The sequence below is a fragment of the Pisolithus orientalis genome, assembly GCF_024613125.1.
Source record: "Pisolithus orientalis strain OTSU chromosome Unknown F5J12scaffold_18, whole genome shotgun sequence".
NCBI classification, from domain to species: Eukaryota; Fungi; Basidiomycota; class Agaricomycetes; order Boletales; family Pisolithaceae; genus Pisolithus; species Pisolithus orientalis.
Window position 1 is genome coordinate 580,644 of NW_026260799.1, and position 25,224 is coordinate 605,867.

Below are 25,224 nucleotides of genomic sequence, written 5' to 3' on the forward strand. Positions count from 1 at the left end.
ATTGGGAACCATTGCTCTTATGGGGTGCAGCTGACTCATTGGGGTCCATTTCATGCCCCTACTTGAATCATGATGAGCGACTTGCAGCGATCTCAGGTCGAAATGGACATGGACAGTGGTGCATGCCATTTGGTGGTTGATGTCAGTGTTGATGGCAGTTCATGCTTGGTCACCTGCAACACCTCTCCATAGTGTTGAACTTTACACTACCTAATGCCATCTCTAACAGCAGCTTAGAAAGAGCAAATGGATGATCTGTGCTGCCCACTTCTCATAGTTGCAATATATGCAAGCACTCCTGTTAGACTATGTCTTTCTCTAGCCATATACATAGCCTCCTGTAACATGATGTGGGGTTATCTCTTGTGAAACTACTTCTCTACTTGTGTTTGTACTTGTAGCATCCAGGAGTGCCTGGGGGGCTTTTGGTATTATACATTATATACTTTGATAAACACCTGCAAGTACTCATAGGAGGGTACTATCTAAAGTCATAGTGGGTGTACTGCATGCCCATTTCATATAACTAGTTATGTGTAGGGTTTTGGCTTGATGTTGACAGTATGTTCTCAAGTGTTATTCATTCTGTGACAGATCCAACATACTTCTCATTTATCTTTGCTGCCTTTCCTTATCTCATTCATTTGCATTGACACTTCATAGCTAGCTGCTACAGCATAAAGGGGCCTGTAAAATGTAGTGTATGGGGACTTCTTTCCCTACAATAATTATTGACTGCAGAGTCTGGATTATGTGTAGCATGCTTTAAGAAAGTCTTGTTGTATTTGTGTTGCAAGTGTTAAAACTTCATGTTGACACCACATATTTTTATCCTTTTCATACTGGTCACCTTGAACCATATCCACCCTCTCTTTCTTCTCAACCACAACCATCTTTCCCAAGTTCTCTCACAGAATGCTCCTCGACTCTGCTCCATCTGGCACCCCAACTAGGACCCTGGAAATTTTTTTCAGGACTCATTGCACCAGCTAGGAGAAGTAAAAGTAGAGCCCATCACAGCCAAAGTGACAAAAAACAAACACCCTACCATTCCACAGAATCACAAACCACTATGGTAACCACACTCAGCACCCCTGGCACATCACAACCCCCACTGCATGACCTTGACAGGATGACCATCCCTGAGGTGAAATTCCCATGCCATGCCAGGACCCCTGCAAGCACCCTGTATGTCAGGCCCTGGCCTAGCTGGCAAATCCACCAGGAGTGGTGGCTTCTCACTAGACAAAATCATTAATGACCTGGAAGCCAAGATAAAAAACACAGACTTGACCAGAACATACCTGGACCAGCTTTACATGGTCCAAGGTGAGCCAGCAACACCTGAACATATCTCACATGCATTATTCTACATATTGCAAACCAAAGGAGTAAATAATGTGTTAAGATCAGCCATGAGAGCCACAGCATATTTGGTCAGGAAACTAGCAGCATCAGTGATAGCCAAAACCATCATCAGCAGTATCAAGCAATATAGAAAACTCAGTTGTTGCCACCATCTCCCCTCAGATTGCCAAAATCCTATCATCAACCCCAACAGCAACCACCCCACTCTCAGTGACTCCTTGTCAAGGGAATCCATCATAGAAGTGATCAAACTGGCCCTAGAGGCAGTAGAACAAATTGACAGCCCCAACCTACAGCTCAAATCAATCACACAATTATGCAACAATTGCATACTCCTAGAACTCAACACCTGGGAAGCTGTGGCATGGATCAAAGAACCCACTAACAAAGCATCTTTCCTTGTGAAACTAGGTGGCAAAATTATGATCAAAAACCATCATTACAATATACAAACTGTGACAAGACCTAACAACAGGGTTTGTTGTAGGCTTGCACCAAGAACCACAAAGAAAAGTGAAGAGAAGAAGAGAGGAGATGGCTTAGAAGCAGAGGACTTTAGGACTTGTGGACCCAAATGAACTAGCTTAGAGCTAGTTGGGAGATTGAGCAATGGTACTTATACTAAGGTACATGAGGTAATGGGGAGGCATACATGAGGATCATGACATCATAGTGATGTCATAATGATATCATAGTGGAGTGGAGCATACTAGAAGATGGGAATGAGGTAGCAATGAGGTGAGGTCTAGACCAGAGTCTGGACAGAGTCTGACAAGACAAGATGAGATAAAGAGATTAGATAAGATGAAAAGGAAAAGAGTATGTATCATAACACTATCCCCTCCTTAGACATCGACTTCCAGGTGATTAAAGGTCAGGACAGTGTTGGTGAAGTTTTTGAGGGGGTGGAAGAGCAATGCAAAAAGGGAAGAGTCCATTCCATGGAGTTTCTGAGGGGCAGAGGGGTGTCATCAGTAGAAGTCCTGTATGGCTGCAGGGGTGGACTTTAAGGCAGACTCAGGCCCCCAGGTGTGATCCTTGTCATGGTAGCCCTTCCAATGGACTAGGAACTCAAGCCAGTTTCATTTAAGGCAAGAGTTGGCAACATACTCAACCTCAAACTCTTCATCACCCTCATGGCCCACCACCAGTCCAGGGTGAGTCATGGTTTGTCTCTCTAACAGTCCCTTGTATGGCTTAACCTGAGAGACATTCACCACCAGATGGATTTTTAGAGTTTTAGGGAGTTTCAGCTCAACTGCATTTGGCTTGAGTGAAACAACCCTGTAGGGGCCAATCCATCATTCAGTGAGTTTACAGGAGGGATGACCAGACAGGGAAATCTGTGAAGTTTCAAGCCAAACCATGTCTCCCACAGAGTAGGTTGGGGCCTGTCATAGCCATGCCTTGACCCTGGCCAGACTCGACCTTGCACTTGTTCAGCCTGGCCAAACTCTACCCCCAGTTGGCCTAGCATGGTTAGCACTGCTTTGCAGTGTTGTTACTAAGTGTCATCTCAGTTGAGTGTTATGTTTCACCCCTGTTTTCCCTTCTACTCCTTGTGTTTACCTTGTGTTTTGATCTGATGGACTACTTTTCCTTTTCAAGCTGTCTTCTTGATGATCTGATGGCTCTCTGTTTCCACCACTAGCATTACCTGCTTGTTACATGCATAGGACATGTATTGCCATTGTTCAACCAATGGCATAGTTACCTCAAGACATGTGGACACCTCATGGTCCATTCCTTGTATAGTATTTAGTCTGCTGGCTCAAGTCCTGGAAACCCAGACTTGAGCTGCTCAATCATATGCAGTGTTCTCTCAGAACTTTGCCCTCAGTGTCCCTAACCTGGCCCACTCTTACTGGCATTGCCCAAATCCTCTGTTGTTTACAGAGGTTACTGCAGCTGTTGCTCAGTAGAAACCAATAGACTGCATTTGAGCTCTCCCTATGACTTGACTTTGGTTGAGCATAACAAAAGCTCAAGTCTGCCAGCCTTTGGCCAAATTGGTCACTGTTTAGTGCACCACCATGAACCCCTGAAACAATCAATGTTGGGCACCATTGCGACCCACTCATGAAGAATTGTCATCTGATGAAGAACAGGAGAGCACTGTCACTGACACCTCCTCCAATGAACCCAAACAACTGGATAGAGGATTCACTTCTGGTATCCTCTTGAACCTCTTTACTCAGTCCCTTGCCATGCTTGGTACTCCCATCCCACCAGTACCTGCCACCACTCTTCCTACACCCCTGCCTCTACCACAGACCACAATGTCTGGTTCATTGTCAAAAGCAATGGTTGGCACTATCACCACCAAAGCCACCAAACTGAAGATTGGTGCTCTGTCTGATTTGGATGGTGACCAAAAGAATGCCATGAGTTGGCTGTACTCCATACAGACCTATCTTTTGGTAAATGAAGAGATTTATGACAGTGACACCAAAAAGGTTGTCTATGCCTTGTCATATATGAAGAAAGGTGTTGCTCATTCCTGGGCAGCTACCTTCCAGAACACTTCTCTGGAAAAGAACCCCCCAAGTTTCAGCACCAAGCTGAGCCAAGATCATACCAAGATTGATCTCCAGCATGCCTACCATCTTGTCTGGATTGCCCTGGGTGATGAATGGAAGACTGCATTCTGGACTTGGTACAGTTCCTACAAGTGGTTAGTGATGTCCTTTGGCCTCACCAATGCCCCAGCTGCCTTCCAATGCTTCATGAATACCATCTTCACAGACATGTTGGATGTCTGTGTAATCATCTACTTAGATGACATCCTGATCTACTCTGGAGATAAGGAGTCCCACAATCAGACCATCTGTGATTGGCCCAAGCCTCACAAGGTCAAGGACATACAATCCTTCCTCAGCTTTGCAAACTTCTATCACCATTTTATTTTCAACTACTTGGACATTGTTGTACCACTGACTTGGCTTACCCACAAGGGGGCTCCTTGGACCTTCTCTGAGGAGTGCTGCCAGTCATTCAACAACCTCAAGGCCACCTTTACTACCACACCAGTCTTAACTCAATTCATCCCCAGGGTCCCCATTACCATGGAGACTGATGCATCAGACTATGCCATCACTGGCATTCTGTCTATCACCTGTGGCAATGGCCAGATACATCTGGTCACCTTCTACTCCCAAACTCTAACCACCCTGGAGTTGAACTATGATACCCATGATAAGGAATTGCTTGCCATCTTTGAAGCATTCTGGACCTGGCATCACTACCTTGAGGGTTTGGCCTCACCAGTCAATGTTGTCACTGACCATAAGAACCTTGAGTACTTCTCTACCTCCAAAGTACTCACCCACTGCCAGGCTTGCTGGTTGGAGTTCCTCTCTCAGTTCAATATGGTCATTAGATTCAGACCTGGTAAGCTCAGGGCTAAGCCCGATGCCCTAACTAGACAATGGGATGTCTATCCCAAAGAGGGGGATAACAGCTATGCCCAAGTGAACCTGCAGAACCTGAGACCAGTCTTCACCCAGGAGCAACTAGCAGTCTCCCTCTGTGCAACCTATCCCAAGTACCTGGTCTTATGAGCAGTTGTGCTAATGGATGTAGAGAAACTACACAATGATATCCTGACCACACTGCTGGATGACCCAGTCTCACAAATCTGCCTGTCTGACATGTCTGATCCCTGGTGGTCAGTGGATGACACCAGTTTCCTCTGGCTTGATGGAAGAATCTATGTGCTGGACTCAAACAACCTTTGCCTTAGAGTCTTGCACCTCAAGCATGACCACCCTCTGTCCAGCCACTTTGGCCAAAACTGCACCCCAGAGCTCATATGGCATGAGTACACCTGGCCTGGCCTCAGGACATTTGTCAAAGACTACATTCAGTCTTGCATGGCCTGCACTTGGGCTAAGGTTCCCCACCATCGGCCTTATGGCCTTCTCAAACAACTCCTGGTACTGGAGAAGCCATGGAATTCCATCTCTATGGATTTCATTGAACAACTCCCAGTCTCATCTGGCTTCATGGCCATCCTCATAGTAGTTGACCAGCTCTCCAAGCAGGCCATCTTCATCCCCACCCATGGCACCATCACAGCCCCAGAACTCACCAAACTCTTCTTACTCCATGTCTTTTCAAAGCATGGAGTACTGGCCCATGTAACCTCAGACTGAGGCTTGGAGTTCATCTCACACTTCTTCTGGTCACTCAGCAAGGCCCTAGACATGAAGTTACACTTCACCTTGGGCTACCACCCTGAGGGTGATGGCCAGATCAAAAGGACCAACCAGACACTGGAACAGTATCTCCGGGTCTATTGTAACTATCAACAGGACAACTGGGCCAACCTCTTACCTTTGGCTGAGTTTGCTTATAACAATGCCCCTAGCACCACTACTGGTGTCTCTCCTTTCTTTGCTAATAAGGGCTACCATCCCAACATCTTGGTATACCCAGAGTGTGACCTTACCTCTGCTTGGGCTCATGATTATGCAGTCAATCTGGACTCAGTGCACCAGTACCTATGTGAGGAGATGACCCTTGCACAACAGTGCTATCAAGGACCAGCCAATGCTAAATACATGCCAGCACCAGACTTTAAGGTTGGTGACCAGGTGTATGTCAAAGTTAAATACTTCTGGTCAACCCAGCCTTCCAAGAAACTCTCAGAGAAGAACCTTGGGCCATACCTGCTCATAGCTCAGGCCAGTACCCACTTGTTCACCCTGCACCTGCTGGACTCAATGCACACAGTACACCTGGTCTTCCATGTTTCCCAACTCGAGCTGGCCTTCCCTAATACCATCCCAAACCAGACTCAACCACCACCCCCACCAGTCAAAGTTGACAGTGAACTAGAGTTTGAGGTAGCAGAAATCCTCAACTCCAAGGTAGACCAGCATCACTGGTGCTGGCTTCAGTATCTTGTCTGGTGGACTGGCTACAAGGGGACTGATGAAGAAACTACATGGGTACTCACCATGGAACTAGACAATGCCTCTGAACTCATGCAAGAGTTCCACTCCCACTACCCCAGCAAACCTGGCCCATACCAATAAGGACTGGTCTCAACTGTCCTCAACTTCTTTTTCTGTTTTTCCTATTGGTATCTAGTCTTCTCCTGATCTCTTATTTACCTTGTTTTCCCCCTCTTGTTTCTCTTACTTCACTGTATAACACCAGACATGCTGCATTCACAGAGAGGAGTAACAAAGGTGCTATGTTATGAACACTACTCAGCCATACCCTCATCTTCCCCTTTGGCCACCTCCTCCTTGTCTTTGCCATGGTGCTTCAACCAGTCAGCTACCTCACACAACTCATCAGAGTCGAGCTCAGATGAGCCTGAGTCTGAGGGGGAGACTGCCATGCCAAAGCCATAGGACTTGTTGAGTATTGACTCAAGGGCATTGGTGATTCAGCCTGAGTTTTTGACCATGGTCTTGTGAAGTTTGAAGAGGCTGGCCAGGTTGTTTGCAATCAGCCCTGCAGCCTTGATCAGTCACTTGAGCTTGTCTTCCAAGCCTGAGTACCTATCTGCGCCAGCCTCCCTCAGCCTGCTCCCACTGGCCTCAGGCTTGTCAATGTCCAGCACCTTGACTGGCTTCAATTTCACCTGCTTCTTGCTGGGCCTGGGCTTGGGTGACTCTTCATCAGCTTTTCACTTCTTCCCCTTGTTGACCTTGGTAGTGGCCTTGGGACCAACCTTGGTACCCTTCCCATCTCCAGGCCACCAACACTTGCCCTTTGACTGGTTGCACCATATGCAGGCAACCCACTTCTTATTACTATCCACAAGGAACTCGCAGATGGTCTTTGCCTGGGTGCAGCAGGTACAACTAAAAATGGGCTTCAGACAAAACATGCAGAGTAGAAGAGACTACTTACCCAGGGTCCATGACCACCTTTTTCACCCCACTGGCCTCACTACTACTGGCCCCAGTTTCATCACCTCTCTCAGCCTCGACCTTACATTTTCTCTCAGCCTCCTTTTCCTCCTCAGCCCTGCACCTCCTCTCCTCCTTGCATGCCCTCTCCTCTTTGGCTTCACATTCTGCCTTCTCAGCCTTGGCCTTCTCCCTCTCCACTCTCTTGGCCTCAAGTCGCACCTGCTCTTCATGCCAGGCTTGTTCAGCCACCTTTCATCTTTTCCTCTCCTTTGACTTGGCCTTCATCATTTCTTCCTTGTTGTTGGTATCATATCTGATGGCATCATCCAGCACCTGGGTCCAGTCGACAACAACCCAGCCTTTGTTGTTGTGGTCAGTTGCACTGATTGGCCTTGATTTGGACATGATAACTAGGATGTGAAAGAAAGATGCAAAGGGCTTAGCAGGCTACAAGTATCAATTTTTTGAACTCAGCCAGTTTTCAGACTCAGCCTACCACTCTCACAGGGGTCTCATGGGTTTGACCCCTAAGAGGGGGATACTGTCAAAATCATGTCTCGACCAAGGCTGGACTCGGCCTTGTGTTCATTCAGTCTGGCCTCAGCCTTGGCCTCACCAATCCTGTATCTCCAGTTAGTCTAGTGCAGTGAACACTGCTTTGCAGTGCATGTCATTTTGGTTAAGCCCTGCCCAGTCTTGTCCCCAGTCCACCCTGTCCTGGTCTCTGTCATCTTTGTCATACATTACTAATACTTGTCTTACCAATTGTCTTAGCAATCTTTGTGAGACTGGTATTACCGGTCTCCATACTATAGTTGTCTCTGGTATATAAACTTGTAGATACCTGGCCTGTACTCTTCAGTCTGAAATCAACAAAGTTACTCTGACAATCCTGCCTCAGCCTTGGACTTGGACTGAGACCGATGCAAGGGAATAGTGCTGTAATCTCAGTTGCTAGGTCCAATCAGTCCATCCCCCTGTATCTTCAACCCTCCTCCTGATCCCAATCCCTTGGCCTCATGCCCTCTTTGGTCTCCAGTCCAGCCTCAACCCAGACACCACAAACTTGACAATGCCCTCACTCCACTCTGCCTTTGTCTCAGCAGACTTTGTTCCTGCCAACACTCCACCAGTCAGAGTTCTGTCCCATTGAGTCAGACCTGCTTCCAAACCTCTCTCCAGACCTTATCTAGCATCAGAGTTGGTCAGAGTAGGCCTGGACTTGACAGTATATGTGTACTCACACTTGTACAATCTTGTTTTTGGTCTTCCAAAAAACTTACACCATTATGAGAACTTGAGCTCAATCTCAGAGAGAGGTTGCTGAGAACCTCACTGCAGCACTAGCAAATCCACATTGACTCCCTTCCATTGTTGAACAGTTTCAATCCTTCTCTGCTTGACACTGCTCTCACACTGAAGGTGAAAGTGCTTCACAAGCTAGTCACTCTGACCTCCACCCAACAACCTTCCATTCTCTGTCTCCTCATAACCAAGATGATGGGCCTGACCCCAACCCTGATTATCCTGATGGTGATCCTGATGGCAGGGGCAGTGGTGATGGGGATATCCCTGAAGACCTGGCTGAGCTGCCAGAGGATCCCCTTGTAGCTCTTGCTAGAGCTGTCCATGCACTTGCATGGCCTAGTTCACACACTGGGGACTCCACTCCAAAAACCAAAGTCCACAAGCCTGACACCTTTGATGGCTCCAACCCAAAGAAACTCCATGAGTTCCTCATGCAGTGCAAGTTGAACTTTCAAGACCACTGTGGGGAGCAGGTATCTGCTACCTAATATGGGGATGTGGGCTCCAGCCTAGCAATAGGTGATCTGAAGGGGTGAGTTCAACCCAAGGGGAGTTGCTCTAGCAGTAGGAGGGTGATAGGAATGAATGTGACTAAGTTGTGCAGCAGTGGATTAGGGAGTGCACAGGCCTCAAGCCTGCCAAGAAATCTGTTGGAACTATGCCTGTGACTCAGCACTAGGCAGGGGAAAGTGAAGGGATTGTGTTGATGTCATTATTCTGCTCACTCTCTCTGTCTCTATCCTGGGGGCTTCAAAGTTGTTATTTTTCCTGTCAATGAGGACAGGTATATGAGTAGCTACATGGGGAGTATGTAACTATGAACTAAGCAATGTCAAAAGTCAAAAGAGTGATGGGAAAGAATGGAAATTAGCTGAGATCAACATAATAATGGCCATAGGGCCCATATGGTGTCAGCAATCAAAAGAACAGCTAAAATAAGGAAAGTGCAAGGAAGCACAAGTGTCCTGAAGGGAAGCGAACAGGAATACAGTGAGAGCGACAGAAATGCACTTACATAACTGACAGTGCAGGCCTGAAGAGTGCAAGTGAGCAAGAGCAGGTGGCCTGAAAGTGGTTGCAAGTGTTGTAACTTTGTCACAATGGCCAGGGAGTGTCTCCAGCAGTCACATGACAGCAGGGGATGTGACCCAACCAAAAAGAGTGGAGTATTGAGTGACCTGGAGCACAGAGGGCATAGAAGATCCTTGGGAGCAGTCACATTTGCATTGCTTTTATCACAGAGCCTATAGACACTTAGTAGACCTCCAATTGACACTATACACACACTCCTAGTGTAGGGAGATCACTCTCCCCACACTGCCCCTGCACATTCTGCTCCAACAGAGCATAGGTAACCTTCACTCAGTCCTACTTGAAGGGAATGGCTCTGGCTTGGTTCAAGCCAGATCTGCTAAACCCCAAAGGCTATGACTGCCTGCTCTGGATGGACAACTATCATGAGTTCTTGCATGAACTTACAACTAATTTTGGTCTGCATGATGCCATAGTGGATGCCATCCAACAACTCAAGAACCTTACTATGAAGGATGGCTCTCAAATTACCAAATATGTCATGGAGTTCAATCACTGGGCTTCACAGGTCAAGGACTATGGTGTCAGTGCACTCTGCCACCACTTCTATAGCAGGCTTCCAGACCACATCAAAGACAAGATCACTCACATTGGAAAGCCTTCTACTCTGGCACAACTCCACCAACTTGCCCAGACTATTGATGCACACTACTGGGAATGCAAATCAGAAATTTCCTGCACCACCAAGTCTGCCACTGACAAGTCACAGACTTCCACCTCTGACAATAAAGCTAAATTGTCATCCTCTGCCTCCACTCCAAAGTCTGACACCAAGGGCAAGGGCAAACAGAAAGATCCACCCAAGTCCAATGCATCCAAGTCCAATATTGCCCATCTTCTGGGCAAGGATGGCAAACTCACCTCTGCTGAATGCCAGCAAAGGATGAAAAACAACCTCTGCCTCTGCTGTGGTGAGGCTGGCCACTCTGCTAAGGACTGTCCCAAGTCTACCTCTTGCATGGCCAAAGCCTGTGCAGCTATGGCTGGAACTCCACCTCCTCCACCTGCAGAGAAGGCAGAGCCAAAAAATTAGTCCACTCCTCCAGGGAGCTCACACAGCCTGGAGGAAGCATTGATCCCAACTGTGCACAACCAGACATCTGACTCAATGTGTCTGCTCTCTCTAGTCCCAATTCTTTACTTCCATCTGTAACACTTCCTGATTATTCTGTTGATACTTTTCTGCATTGATCAATTTTAGCTCTTCTCATTGTTTTGTAGACCCATCCATAATCAAAAAATATGCTATTCCTGTTTCCTCTGTTTCTCTGCCAATTCCACTCCACTTGTTTGATGGTAGTACAAATGCTGTCATTTCCCAAGAAGTAGATCCTTCCCTCCACTTTTCTTCTGGTGGTGTCAATTCCATTTCATTTTATGTTACTCTGTTAGATTCCTCATGTTTGCTGGTATTGGGACACAACTGGCTTACCCACTTCAATCTGTCAATTGACTGGGTATTGGGCAGTATATTGTTCAAACCATCATTATAGGGAATGCTGACACCCCAGGCACCTCCATCACCTTCCACTGTGACCTCCACACCAGATCCAACACCCTCTGCTCCATCTGCAGCACTGACTGCAACTCTGACAGACTCACTGCACTCCACTCTGCTTGTCTCACTCATCAATGTTGCTGTGTATGTCAGAGCCTGTGCTCTCCCTGGCTCTAGACAGTTCTGCTTACAGCTCTCCATTGATGATGTGAAGCTTCATGTGTCCTCTGCTTCTTCTCCACCTCCTGACCTCTCCTTGGTCCCTCCTGAGTATCACAAGTTTGCTGACATCTTTAGTAAAGACAAGACTACTGAACTTCCACCACACCGCTCATTTGATCTCAAGATTGACCTTGAGGAAGGAGCTTCTCCACCCATTGGCATGATCTACTCTCTGTCTCCACCAGAGCTTGAAGCTCTCTGCACCTTCATTGACAAGCATCTTGGCTATGGTTTCATCAAGCAGTCCACCTCTGTGTAGACTATCAAGGACTCAACAAAATCATGAAAAAAGATCACTATCCACTGCTGCTCATCTCCTACCTACTTGACTCTCCAAGCCACACTAATGTCTAAACCAAGATCAACCTCCACTATGTCTATCATCTAGTCTGCATTGCAGATGGAGATGAATGGAAAACAGCTTTCCACACTCATTATGGTTCTTATGAGTGGCAGGTAATGCCATTCAGTCTGACTAATGCACCTACAGCTTTCCAGTGATTCATTAATAGCATCCTTGCAGACATGCTCAATATCTGCATCATGGTATACCTTGATGACATCCTAATCTATTCACAGGACATGGAGTTGCACCATGAACATGTAAAAGAGGTACTCCACTGCCTTTGAAAGCATGGTCTTTATGCCAAGCTGGAGAAGTGCAAGTTTCACTCCAACTCAGTCAAGTACCTTGGTTATGTTCTTTCTCCCTCCAGTCTCACCATGTCTGCTGAGAAGGTCCAGGCAGTCTGCAATTGGCCTGAGCTGCAGAAGGTGCAAGATATCCAGTCCTTTCTCAGAGCATGCAGAGGGGGGAGCTGGTCTGGGTTGGATCTACCTCCCTTGGTCTCAGCTTATGTGCTGTACCTGTTATGCCAATGACTTGTATCACATCATGAATCAAGTACAGTTAAGTACAAGCATGTGACTGTGCAAGAAGTGATGCATAATTTAACTTCACTAGCAATGGGACACTAGTCTTGGCCAACTGAAGTTGTACTGTCAAGTCCTCGTGGGTACAGTGAGCAGAGCTAAGGGTGGTTGCAAAGTAGATTTCAAATGAGGGAGCAGTACAATACATGCAGGTTTATATATGTATGTAAAGTACTGCAGGCCAAACATTCAGAAGCATTTACATGTGCACCCAAGTTCCTAATCAAGGCATCATCAAGTCACACTGACATGGGTGTAAGGGTGACTGAGTCTGTGCAGCAGAGAGGACTGGGGGTGAACCTGCAATGAGGGAGGGGTGACTGCATATATGATGTACTGGTGTAAATGGGTACTGGGGGTACATGTGTCACATGACCACATGGACCAGGGCCACCAGCAGATCATGGAAGGAAGGGCAAACAGACATAGTCTGGCTATAGTACAATGCAGGGTAAACAGGGGAAGGATATAAAAGGAAACATACAGAATGCAAGTCTGGCTGCATAGGCAGCAGCTTGTGGGCAACAGAACATTGTCACTCAAAAGCATGATGAGTGTGAAATGTATTGTACAAAGAATAAAAAGGAAACAATGTGAGTGCAGCATAATATCACCCCCCCCCAAAGGCCTGAGGTCCTCCAAAGGTGGGTAAAGGCCTTGGACTACCCAAGAGTGGATTTTGCTGTTAGTTACCACCACAAGTTGGGCAGTTAGATGACCAATGTCCAAGGCATGAACATTGGTAGCAGGCAAATTGGTGCAGAGGATGCTCCCAACCAAGGGGTATGAGCCCACCAAGTTTGCATTTGCTGAGGGAATTGATGGATACCAGAATGAAGGGACAAGATGGCAGAGGTTGGGTTGTCTTAGTAGTGTAGAAGATGGCCTGTCCTTCCAAATCTCTGCAGGCTTGAGCAAAAAAGTCAAGCCAGTCATGGGGGGATCCATTGAAGGGGACATCTGTGATGGCTTGGAAATACTCTCTGCCCTGGCCCAGTATAATTTTCTCCCAGAAATTGCAACACCTCTGTTCAACATCTCCTCCAGCCTCTGATACTCCTCTTCATTGATGTTGTGTACTCCCTTGGTGACCAGCTTCTTCTCCCACAAGCATCCATGCTTCTTTTCTGTCAGGGTCCAAAGAAAGGCTTGATCTTCCAGGCATTGCTTGACCCACTGGAGAGAAGAGCCCACAGACCATGACATCAAGGGGGAGTTGGTTGAGAAAGGAATGAAAGGAGGATATGAGTGAGAGGCTGTAGTCTTCATGAGCAATTTTGATGACAGCCTCCTGAGTCTTCAGGGCTTCTTGGAGGATAGATGAATTAGCATGATCAATGTTCTTGTACATATGGGCTTCAAAGCTGCCATCTGCAGTGCCAGCTTGATCATATACATGTTTCCTGATCACTTCTGTGCTTCTGAAGATTGTAGACAGCATCTGTAGATGCTCATGGTGTTCACAGTTCACCCCCAAAACACCAGGAAAGTTACATCTGGTCTGCTTTGTCTGATACAGTCTGCTGCAGACAATTCAGAACAATTCAGACAACATCACTAAACCAGTAGTTGGTCTAAACCTGTCACTGACTGGTTGTGACTGTAATTTGCAAGCATGAACAAAAAAATGGTTTTGAAACCTTATGACAAGCCAGAAAACAGTCTATGACCAAGATTTGTCATCCACAATGCAATGACAGAATGAGATCCACAGATCTCATTATCTTCTGTATTTTATTTGATAATAAGACTATCACTTGTGCTGTCCATCTACTCATTTTTCAGATTGATGCTGACAAATCAATCAAGAATTGGAGGCAGGCAGAAAGATACAAAATGGATGCTACATCTCATAAGTATAATTGTAAGAAAATGGTTCATATCCTTCAACACCCATGGACCAGCTTGCAGAAGAGCTGGGTCTGGGCTGTGACACACTCTCCTCATGCAATGTAGTTCAATGAACAATGGGTATGGCTGTCATGGGGGGGATGATGGTATGCAATGTACTTGCAAGGTGGCTTTCATAAGCTGCAATCTCATGCATGGGGGGGATATAAACCATATTTGGTTGTTTTTTTGGGGAATGTAAGATGTTTGCAGGTTTCATTTTCTCCCTAGTCCAGTGTGTCAATTAGCTCATAGAAATATACATAGAGTACTCAAAATCTGCATTGATGAAGCCACAGCAGATGGTGATTAACTGCCATGCTGATAGTGGGTTCTGAGTTGCTTTGAGAAGAGAGCAGTAGTACACTTCATATATGGGTGAATACTCAGTGCCCATGAATGCAACATGTGGCAACATTTCTCTGACATGCTCAGATTCACATTTGATAGCATAGAACAACTAATGGCTGTGAGCTTTTGAAAAGTTATTAGTAAATGTACTTACCACTACAGTGGTTAGGGCACACATCCACAATGCCATTGTGTGTATATCCTTGGTGGCTCTGACCTTCATGGGATTCAGCTCAGCAGTATACCAGAAGTTAACATGGAAGTCTTTGAGGTGTTGGTTTCTGTATCAACAGACAATTTTCCCCTGAGAAATAATTGTAAATGTCCAAATGGTATGTAGCATAAGTATGACTTACATCTGTGTCATGCTCATGCATGAAAAAAGAGGTAAAAGCACTTCCATCAGTGATACACACACATATGTTGTTTTTCCACTGAATAATGACCTTGTCTGTGAAGAGTCTTGTATCATCATTCATGAAAAACATCTTGGCATAAGGACTGGCCTTTCTGGCCAATTCTGCATGAAAAAATGTTAGTGATTTCATCAGCTGGCAGTATATTAAATTAGTATAGCTCAAGCACATTCACATCAATGATCCTTACCAAGCATTCTATCCCTGTTGTGGGCAAGATCACTTCTGCAGGGGGGGATTAAGTACTGTAAGATGCAAGATGAGATATACTGTACCTCCTGGTATGATCGCTGACACTTGCAAAAGGATTTCACATATTGTTGATTTCCATTGCCTCCAAGCAGTCTCACCTGGAGACATTACAGGCCAGCTGATCTTGACAACCATCTTATATATCATCAGTAGCTGTGCATGACCAAGTACATCTTGATCTCTGTCAGAGAACTCATGCCAGTTCAAAGGGCCACTGGCTTTCCAGCAAACTTGTGGTCTGCTGTCATCAGAATACACTGACATAAGACCTGACTGAGTGACTGATGTGAGGGAGCCACTGCAAGATGAACAATGTGAAGTATATGCATGAGGATATAAAGAGTCACTGAATAGCCAGAGATGCTCCTGGGATGGAGCTCTTGGACCTTGGTGACCCTGGTGCTTCTCTAGGACATCAATGTCCTTTCCTTTGGTCTGTCAGATGAATGAGAATTGTAGGCATGAATATATACAACCAATTGGGCTCACCACAATCATTGTGGAAGTGGCCTGCAGCCTGTCATCCACCAGGGTTGATGAATCCTGAGATAGCACAATCAAGACCTCAGTGGGTGGTCTGGAGGAGTAACCAGATACAGGCAATTCAGTAAAATACCACACATGTTCAGGCTTGAAGGTAGGGAGGCCCACCACAAAGGATGTTGAAGGCCCTGGGATTCCATTGCTGGGGATTGCTTGGGAGAAAGGTCCAAGAGCTGAGGCAGGGGGTGGTCTGTTGTATGGGTTGGATTGGAAGGGTGGGACAGGGCTGCCAGTGTGTTCATTTGTACTGGTGGTTGGACATCCATGCCTATGAGCTCAGGAAGGCCTAGTTTGAGAAGCACATCATCCTCAATGCTGAGAACCTTGGGGAAAGCCTTGTCTTTCAGCCAGCAGGATATAGAAGGAAAAGAAAGCATGTACACATAGCCATACCAATTCCAATGATGAGAACCAGGATGACTTGGGGAAAAGCACAGGTTTGCAAGACTTTTATGGTTGGGCCCCTTGATATCAATTGACCTCTTTAAGGAAAATGGGGAACTCACAGATGTTATCTGGCCCCACCCCAAATCCCATTGGGGATGAAAGGACCTTACAGAGGATATCAATATTCAGACACGTAGGGCAATTGTGGACAGTGTGATCTAGGAATTTCATTGCTGTGGTTCTCAATGTTCCAGAAGGATGGCTGGCATTTCATTTATCACATATCATGTGTCACACATGACTCAAACTACATGCTAATGCTAGAAATTGTATATCATTTATTGCCCAGTCACTTGCCAGTCACATCATATCATTGTACATAAGTACAGGGAAAATGGTGAAATGAAATTGAGATGAATATAAATCTACACATCTGGTGGACCAGGAGAGGCCAAGGCACTGTGCTCGATGGAGACACCATCCAAAGATGACTCAGATAACATAGCAAGGACAGGGGACAGCCTGAGAGATGACAGGGTAGTGATGGTTGTCCTGCTGCTGCTAATGGTTTGTCACACTTCACCAACTTGGCGATCTGCAGTCCTAAGCAGCTTAAGGGCTTCTTCATACTCATCATAGGTAATTGTGCACATAACATTGAGTTTGTGAATCTGCATCAGGCATAATTTGACTTGTGCAGCAAAGGCCTCACAACTTGCACAGGCAAGCTGTAGCATACAAAGGTTGTGAAGATCTTCAACCTCTTGATCTCTCTTGGCTGATGTCTAGTTTGTGAGCATGAAGATTCCAGTGAGGATATTTGCACAAAGTACTCACAGAGGTCAAGATTTTCCTTGCCTTCTTAGATGGGCAAGAGTGCTCATCTGAAGGCAAAGAAAATGCAAAGCTGCATTTCTGACAGGCATGACCATCATTCTTTGGAAAACCATTGGATATAGTGTCATGTTGCACCTTCCTTTGGAATGGACAAGTGTGTGAGTTCATAGATGAAGGCAATGTAGTTGGAAGGACAACAGAAGAAGAAGGTACTTCAATTGAACTGAGATATTCTGTGGGTGACAACATTGGAAATGAGAGGGGCAAGAGCAGCTGAAACTAAGCTGAAATCAAAGGGAGGGAGGCAGAGAATGGAGCTAAACTGACCCTAACCCTAATGTGCAGGGCATTCTCAGCAGCTGAGTGATGCCATTGACCACCATGCCTTCTATGACCATGGCAGGACTTGCACCACCCCCAATTGTATTATCCTATGACTGCCCTGTAGACCCTCAACTTTTTTGCCCATGCTGCAGCTGTGAATTTCCTGATGCCAATGATGTAATTCTACATCTCTCTAGTGACTGCCAATGTGGATGCTGGGCAGTAGAAGCTCTTCTGAACCTTGATGACACAGATCCACTACAAGGCCATGACTACAGTGAAGGTGAGGATGCAGCACAGGATGGTATGTGTATGAACCCTATGTGTATGAACCCAGGGTGTTAGAGAAGCTCCTCCTTGTTGCACACAGATCAACCACAAGGCAATGACTATGACACTTTCAATATACCTGACCCATTCAAGGATGAGGAAGGCAACATGCAGACCACATTTTTTGTGGAGACTGATAATACAAATATTCCCAACCCTTTCGAGGATAATGAAGGCAACATGCAGACTGTGTTTTTCATAGAGAATGGTAATATCCCCACTAACTGCTCCAGTTTTGTCTCTTCACCACATCAAGTCTCTACAATCAACCATCACTAGAGGGTCTATCACCCAAATCCACCTGCAAGCTGTGCAGATGGCATGAACCTTCTTCATCATATGGAGATGGATGAATATGCTCCTATCCACAACTCTGAAAATATCTATTTCCCTTTTGCATCAAAAAGCAAATGGGAGCTTGTGGATTGGCTCTCAAGAGGTGCATTATCTCAGAAAGACATTGACACATACTTGCATCTTGAGCACATGAGTATACAACCCCTTTTGATAGTCATCATACTTATGAGATCTTTTGGTAGAACTCAGCCTTCCCTGTCTCTTTCACGAGTGCTAAAGATCTCTGTTGCTGCATTGAGTCACTGCCCAATGTACCCTGCTGGTGATATCAAGAAATCAAGGTCAAGAACTACCCTACACAGTCACTGATAATGTTGTACTGGCATGATGGACTCAAGGTTGTGGAGCACCTGTTCAGTAACCCTGTATTTGTGCAGTGTATGGATATCTCTCCATACTGTCAAGTTCATGATGTCCAGGTTGAGTCTGGACCAGAGACCAAAGCAGGCATGAGGCTGAGGGGGGGGTCAGGGTCAGAGGTGTAGCAGAGGTACAGAGGGGTGGACTGATTGGACTTAGTGACTGAGGTTACAGTGCTATTCCCTTGCATGGGTCTCAGTCCAAGTCTGAGTCTGAGGTGAGGTTATCAGAGTAACTTTGTTGATTTCAGACTGAGGGAGTACAGGCTGAGTATCTAAGACTTTATATACTAGAAGTAGCTATAGTATGGAGATTGGTAATGCCAGTCTCACAAAGATTGCTAAGATGATTGGTAAGACAAGTATTAGTAATGTATGACAAAGATGATGGAGACCAGGACAGGGCAGACCAGGGACAAGACCAGGGAGGGCTTAACCAAAGTGACATGCACTGCAAAGCAGTGTTCACCATGCTAGACTAACTGGAGATATGGGATTGGCAAGGCCAAGGCTGGACTGAATGAATACGAGGCCAAGTCTGGCCAGGGTTGAGACATGACTATGACACATACAAGGAGTTTGAAGTTACAGCTGAAGGCCAAGAATGAGTATATGGGGAATTTATGAGTGCTGATGATGCATGGCACATACAGGTTAGTCACCAGTGACCTCTATTGATTAGTGAGAGTGGCTGACTGATGTGTGTGATAGGACCAACTCCCCCACAGTCATTCCTTCCTGGGGGTGATTGGTGCATTGGATAAAACACCTCTGATGATAGGAATGGGGAATAAAGAAATGCACCCTCTATTACTTTTGCTTGTGAACATACATGCTGGAGTACATATGAAAGCTACTTCTCATGCATTTGCACTGGCTGCCTATCTGCCCATCCCAAAATTCTGCAATGTACCACCAGCCATTCAGGCTGTGCTATCTGCATGATCTATCACTTTTCCATATCCCTCATCATGTGGAATCTGATCATTGCCAATCATGACAGCAAAGAAACATCCGATCTGTTAGGAAATTGTCAAGTCATGCATACCCCTCTCATTGCCTGGATTGCTGACTATCCTGAACAGCTTCTGATCACTTGTGTCTCAGCAAAGAATTCCCCCATTTCACTAGCAGAAGCAGAACAGTTCAGAGATGTGACAGCCCAGCCCCCCCATGATCATGAGTACATGCTTCAGAAGATACAACAGGCTGCCACCACATGTGATCCATGCAATATTGTTGCATTCCACAAGGCTTGTCTTGCCCTCCATATAAATGGTGTCATGGAGCCATTCTGGAAAGACTGGGGGGATACATGTCCCTCCCACTTTCTCACCCCCAATGCCCTGCACCAGTGGCACAAGTTCTATTTTGACCATTGTGTATGCTGGGTAATCAATATCAAAGGGGGTGAGGAACTCAATCACCACTTAGCTGCCCTGCAGCCAAGGATAGGGACTAGGCATTGGGCAAATGGTGTCTCCACTCTCAAACAGTGCACCAGTTGAGAACACTGCCAACTGGAGAAATTGCTTCCCACTGTGGCAGCAGGGCCATTGCCCAATGATGTGCTCTGTGCCTTGCACACCACCACCAAGTTTATCTTTCTTGCCCAAGGTATCTCCCATTATGATGAAACCATTCATAGTCTCAGCAAAGCCCTTTGTGAATTCCACCATTACAAATCCAGCATTCTCAGGGCACATGGCCATCTCAGGAAGAAAGGAAGAATGGCCCCCTTGACCACTTTCAGATACCAAAAGTTGAACTAACTCAGCATGTTGCACAGAGCATTCATCAGATGGGTGCCCCTTATCAATGGAGCAGTGACATCACTGAACATTGCCACATAACTCATGTCAAGGCACCCTACCATTTATCAAATCGCTGAGATTACCATGCCCAATGTTGCCATTTCCCTGATTGACAAGAAAAACAATGCTTTTTCTGCTCTTTACTGCTCTGAAATCTTCAGCATCACCACTTTTCTTTGCAATGATGGATGAAGCCAGACTTATGGCAATTCACTTCCCAGAGGCTAGTTGGGTTTCTGGTATGTTACCCAGCAAATATCATGTTGGCTCTGTCCACTCACAGAAGTCCATATTCGATAACCCCTGTTCATGTGTATCTGCAACAAATGCCACAGCACTTCTCCTTACCATTTGTCCTCACCATCCTAACCTGCTACTTCATGATGCCATGATCTATCTTCAACTCAACAACCTCATTCCTGCTCTCATAGATTTCATTTCCAGTCAAACTTATATCACTCACAGCAGTCATTGCTTCTCTACCTCTGACTGCTCCCTGCCTTTCAGGCTGTGAATGTCTGGGAGAAGTTCCTTCTGAAGTGGTGTATCCGAGTAGTGACAGACTAATGAGAGAAGATACTCAGGCTTCTATTGGGAGAAGACTGAGGTACAACTAACCTAATGAGAGAAGATACCAAATGGCTTCAGTAAGATAGCTGTAACTCATAATGAAGGAACCTCACCTCAGGCTTCTATTGGGAGAAGACTGAGGTGCACAAAGGAAAAACAATATGCTGAAATGACTGTGCTTATGTAAGATATTACCAGTGTAAGAAATATAATTAATGTGCATCAACAGTTCTGAATTCAATGCCAGTCCACTCAAGATGTGCAAGCTGTTACACCCACTCAAATGGTCCAGGCAGTGCCTCCAAGTGAAAGGCTGCCATTTGGACATGCAAATACTATGTTGGTTAGCCATGAAAGTGGTGAACTTATTTCAGCTGATCCACAATCCAAATGTGCATAATGACAGTGTTGATAATGAGTTCTACTGAGTTTCTTTGCAGGTTACCTTGTGGCTCAGGTGCAAGCAATCTTGCAGCCCATCTGCAACCTCATGTTCCCCCCCTGATTTATGTTGAGTTCTTCAACTTCTCCAACCTGCACTACTGCATCATTGACAACATCCAAGTTGTTGCTCCTGCCCTGAAAATAGAAATGTTCCTTGTTCAGCAACACTTCTGATCTAATGGCCAGCCACTTGGTGATATCATTCCTCTTGACAGCATATGTCAGGTCATTCAGATCATCCCAAAGTTTGGTGTCAAGGCCCCTAGGGGGATGATATGTGACAACTGTCTGGATGTGGGGCATGAGTTCTACATCAATAGTTTTGCAGACAAAGAGACCTTTCATGCCATCCTGAGCTACCAGTGATAGTAGATCCTCTGTTCTCTTCTTCACAAGTGTTTCCATCTATGATGCTATCCTATGTACAATCAATACCAGACTGTTATTGATAAGACCTGAGGACTTTATTGGACTCATCAACTGCATCATAGTATGATAAGTGTGTGTTGTATATTCTGTCTTTCATATTATACTTTCATCTGCATCCCACTTAGTATTATGGTGCGCATTTGGCCATATTACATAATCACATTCATTTTCATACTCAAGTAGCATACTCACACCTCAGTTGGCTACTTAACCCAACTGAGGTGAGCACTTTCTACATCCTGTCTTTACACTCAGCTAATAGTCCCATAGTATATATTCTACAGTGTGTGCCATAATAGATAAACCCTTTTCAGAGACATTGGCTAACACAAGATTATGCTGAGGCCAATATCTCCCTAATGGAGCTATACATGGTTTCTGGCTGGTAGAATCCAGTCAAAGCTGGTTGCTTGGCAACAAAATGGTTTTTTCTGGTTTCATTGGCTACTGGTTCACTGATGAATCCAGACAATCCAGATGTCTGACACTAGACAACTGAATGGTGTGCCAAGAGTTCAAATGAATTGAATTAAAGTTTGTCAGACTAAATCAGATGGATCAGACAGGCAGACTACTTGTTACTTTGCTGATGAAGTCAGCCCCCTCCCCCCCACAACAGGATTATCTCTAAAAAGAGACAACCCAGCTATTTTCGTTGGCACAAATTTGAGGAACAAAACAACATTCAGACCTAGACCAGGATGCATCCAGGGATATCGGCCCGTTCATCCCTTCCAGCGACAAAAGACAACACAAGATCGTCACATTACCCTCGGGCCAGGGCTCCCTCTAAACAATGATGTCTCCGTCACACATTCTCACGTTCCTTGTCACCTCTTGAGTCTCTCGGTGCACAACCATACGGAACAGTTTATCTAGTTAGCCCACCAATACGAACACTTGCGTACAGGCCGGTAGCGCTACTGTTGCGCTGTGAACTAAAAGACGAGGGCCCCACAGGACGTGCCTGTTCAAGTCAGGGCGGTCACTCCTAGGCTCAGTGGATCAGGACGGTGCCGACGGTTGGACTACGCCCCAAGCGTGTATGTGCGGGGTAATTTTATTTTGATGCGTCCAAGGTGGTGGGTGGCCCGAGATCCTCATCTGGGCAGAAACTCGTGAGGAGGCTGATGTATTCAGGTTATGGTTATGAGACTTCTCCTGGAGGCTCCGTGCGCTACACCAAGCTCAGGAGTTCAATGGGGTACTCCGGAGTCCGGATGAAAATTGAATAGGTGCTGGGCCCCATTGGGAAGCGCCTCCAGGAACGCGTGTGAGTCAGCTGTGAGACCCAGTACTCTAAGATTGCCTCAGAGAGTATTCCACAGAAGAGAGTATGGCATTCTAGACACACGACTCGCTGAGGTTTTTACGTAGAATGTCAATTTGAACGTTGGACCGGCGCCTAGGTATACTCCTCCGTTTAAAGGACAGTAGATTATGGTGCTACGGAGGACTTTTCGCACGTTCTCTCTCATCCGGAGCTCGATTGTTTACATGGAGCGAAAACGATCCCTCAAGTACATTCCAACCTAGAGTACATGTGGAACTCAGTCTCTTACACTCATCGACCGTTCACTATTCATCCAGCAGGTTCTTGACCGTCTGGCGGAAAGCTTCCCGGGTCAAGATCTGGGGCCTGCCATTGTACGCCTCTACACAGGAGTCATGGATGGCTTTGCGCCTCTCCGAGTATTGAAAGGCCTCGAATGCCTCGATTAAAATCTTCCAGTTTGTGGTCCCGACCAGATCGGGTTTCAACGTAAAATCGAATAGTGATCTCAATACTGAGATGAGGTCAATGGTGTATGCCATGAGCAAACGCTCGACGTCAGGTCTTTCAAGGTAACGTGCCCATTAAACGGACGCTGCGAAGCTCCAGATAGTACTCACACATGATCGATGATGGCGTCCGAAAACCACTTCACGAAAAAATAGGTCAATCCAAGAATGGCAACTGGCGGCGCGATAGGGACAATGCTGCCCGTTGCAGTGATCAAGTTCACCAGGTGTCCGATCCCATCGAGAGATGGTGCGCTGGGAAAGTATGGGTCATATATATTATGGCTGTGAAGTGCTGACACTTACGGGGTGGCCTGGGACGGAGCATCAAGATCTTGTACGAGATGCAATATGAGCTGCTGAAACTCTGTGCTGCCGAGAATCTACTGAGGCTCATTCAACGATTCCCTCCCATGGGAAAGTCCACTCTACCTTATGCTCGTCCTTGAAGTTCCAACAAGTAACGATATCGTGATGAACTTTAGCAAGGCATTGCCACAGCAACATGCGCCCCACACCCGGAATGCTGCCGGAAAGAGCGTGGTAGTAAACTACTTTATATCAGGAATGAAGCCAACGTATGAAAGGCTTTTCAACGTACAACTGACCCCCTTACTGTGTCGAAATGGGGGATGAGAAGTCGTGTGGCATGAGGCAAACCTCGGCACTTACTCGATGCACGTATTGATTTTCTCTGGCAGACTGGCCCGCTGGGCAATCGCCCACGTAACCCATGCATCACCTTCGAGGCGCTCCTGTACAATTTGACGAGTGGTCCTGACCAGGACTTCAATGGTTTCGCCGTAGTCCTCAGGTTTGCGGACTAGGTAGCACATGAGCGGTGAGCGACACTTAATGTTAGAGCTCGCACCGGAAATGTTGATACACGGAGGTGTGGGAATCTTGAGCAAATTCATCGTTTTTTCGACGGAGTGCTTGCAGGTATGAAAGGCGTCGCTGGCATTCTCCGCGCTGGTTTTACGTAGGGTATCTTTGTCCATACCCTGGTTCTCATTTCCCGCTTGTATTTCCTTCGACCGAACTAGCTTATCGTACTTTGTAAAAACAATGACCACGGGAACTACCGTATAGATGCATTAGTGGATGTCGCATGTGAAACGAGCTGCGAAGAACGCACCTTCCAGTTGATGAGCGAGAACCAGAAATTTCTTGTCACCTTCCTCAAATACTCGGCCACCTGCTCGTGGCGTCTCAGTGCAAAGCCTGGAAAAGAGTGGTGGATTAGGATGGTGATGACCTTCAAGTGGTGACCCACCAAATTGCATGGAGCCTGTCTTTCAGAAACTCCTTTCTCCGCCTCTCTTTGAGGAAGCGAGCCACGAGATCGAAATTGATGTTATCGCCCGGTTCGAATCCTTTCGAATCATGCAAAACGAAGTATTGATTTTGATCGGAAACGAATTCTTTGTCGATATCGGCTTCTCCAGGTGTATACGTAGACACTTTCTGAGTCACGGACAAGCCATCTTGAAGAAGGCGAAAATAGAGGGATATGCAACTTACTGCCTCCGTTATTCCAAACACACGGTTTATCAACGAGGATTTCCCAACGCCTGACTGCAGTAGATCGTCATCAGCAAGTCCCACAAAGGAGCGCACGATGACAGGGACTAACGCGACCAACGCATAATATGCGGAACCTATAACAACGAAGAGAAGCATAAATAGGAACCCAAGAGACCTCGACTACTTACCGCGGAACATCCCTGAGAATGTCGTCAATAGTGGATTCAGTCATGTCGACAAGGGATGTTGACTCCAGTAGGTAAAGGCTAGCGGCAGATCGCCATCTCTGATAAGATCATAGGCGCTTCTATCACCCATTCG

The 25,224-nt window shown here is 46.2% G+C and overlaps 6 protein-coding genes across 6 annotated transcripts; 2 read left to right on the forward strand and 4 right to left on the reverse strand.

Moving 5' to 3' along the window:
• Window positions 1-879: 879 nt before the first annotated feature.
• F5J12DRAFT_783584 (uncharacterized protein) lies at window positions 880-1,431 on the reverse strand (the record flags this gene model as incomplete). Its single annotated transcript, XM_051742867.1, has 3 exons — window positions 880-957; window positions 1,069-1,241; window positions 1,305-1,431. 3 exons carry the CDS (start codon window positions 1,429-1,431, stop codon window positions 880-882), a joined length of 378 nt encoding a protein of 125 aa, XP_051599058.1.
• Window positions 1,432-7,009: 5,578 nt separating this feature from the next.
• F5J12DRAFT_893768 (uncharacterized protein) lies at window positions 7,010-7,643 on the reverse strand (the record flags this gene model as incomplete). The annotated part of the gene is made up of 3 exons (XM_051747682.1): window positions 7,010-7,187; window positions 7,237-7,457; window positions 7,572-7,643. The coding sequence occupies 3 exons, from the start codon at window positions 7,641-7,643 to the stop codon at window positions 7,010-7,012; spliced, it is 471 nt and encodes a 156-aa protein (XP_051599059.1).
• A 6,782-nt stretch (window positions 7,644-14,425) lies between these two features.
• F5J12DRAFT_783585 (uncharacterized protein) lies at window positions 14,426-16,120 on the reverse strand (the record flags this gene model as incomplete). The annotated part of the gene is made up of 9 exons (XM_051742868.1): window positions 14,426-14,641; window positions 14,687-14,813; window positions 14,889-14,890; window positions 14,949-15,052; window positions 15,224-15,298; window positions 15,463-15,498; window positions 15,587-15,635; window positions 15,690-15,777; window positions 15,822-16,120. The coding sequence occupies 9 exons, from the start codon at window positions 16,118-16,120 to the stop codon at window positions 14,426-14,428; spliced, it is 996 nt and encodes a 331-aa protein (XP_051599060.1).
• A 1,228-nt stretch (window positions 16,121-17,348) lies between these two features.
• Window positions 17,349-17,900, forward strand: F5J12DRAFT_893771 (uncharacterized protein; the record flags this gene model as incomplete). Its single annotated transcript, XM_051747683.1, has 2 exons — window positions 17,349-17,595; window positions 17,662-17,900. 2 exons carry the CDS (start codon window positions 17,349-17,351, stop codon window positions 17,898-17,900), a joined length of 486 nt encoding a protein of 161 aa, XP_051599061.1.
• Window positions 17,901-19,377: 1,477 nt separating this feature from the next.
• On the forward strand, window positions 19,378-20,228 carry F5J12DRAFT_906172 (uncharacterized protein; the record flags this gene model as incomplete). Its single annotated transcript, XM_051748754.1, has 3 exons — window positions 19,378-19,840; window positions 19,886-20,002; window positions 20,101-20,228. The coding sequence occupies 3 exons, from the start codon at window positions 19,378-19,380 to the stop codon at window positions 20,226-20,228; spliced, it is 708 nt and encodes a 235-aa protein (XP_051599062.1).
• A 2,739-nt stretch (window positions 20,229-22,967) lies between these two features.
• F5J12DRAFT_838441 (uncharacterized protein) lies at window positions 22,968-25,211 on the reverse strand (the record flags this gene model as incomplete). Its single annotated transcript, XM_051746037.1, has 11 exons — window positions 25,092-25,211; window positions 24,901-25,037; window positions 24,653-24,843; window positions 24,515-24,600; window positions 24,248-24,457; window positions 24,049-24,199; window positions 23,978-23,991; window positions 23,809-23,927; window positions 23,683-23,759; window positions 23,488-23,631; window positions 22,968-23,431 (listed from the first exon to the last, which is right to left on the reverse strand). Coding segments are annotated over exons 1-11 (1,394 nt in total), but the record flags the coding sequence as incomplete, so codon positions are not given.
• Window positions 25,212-25,224: the final 13 nt, after the last annotated feature.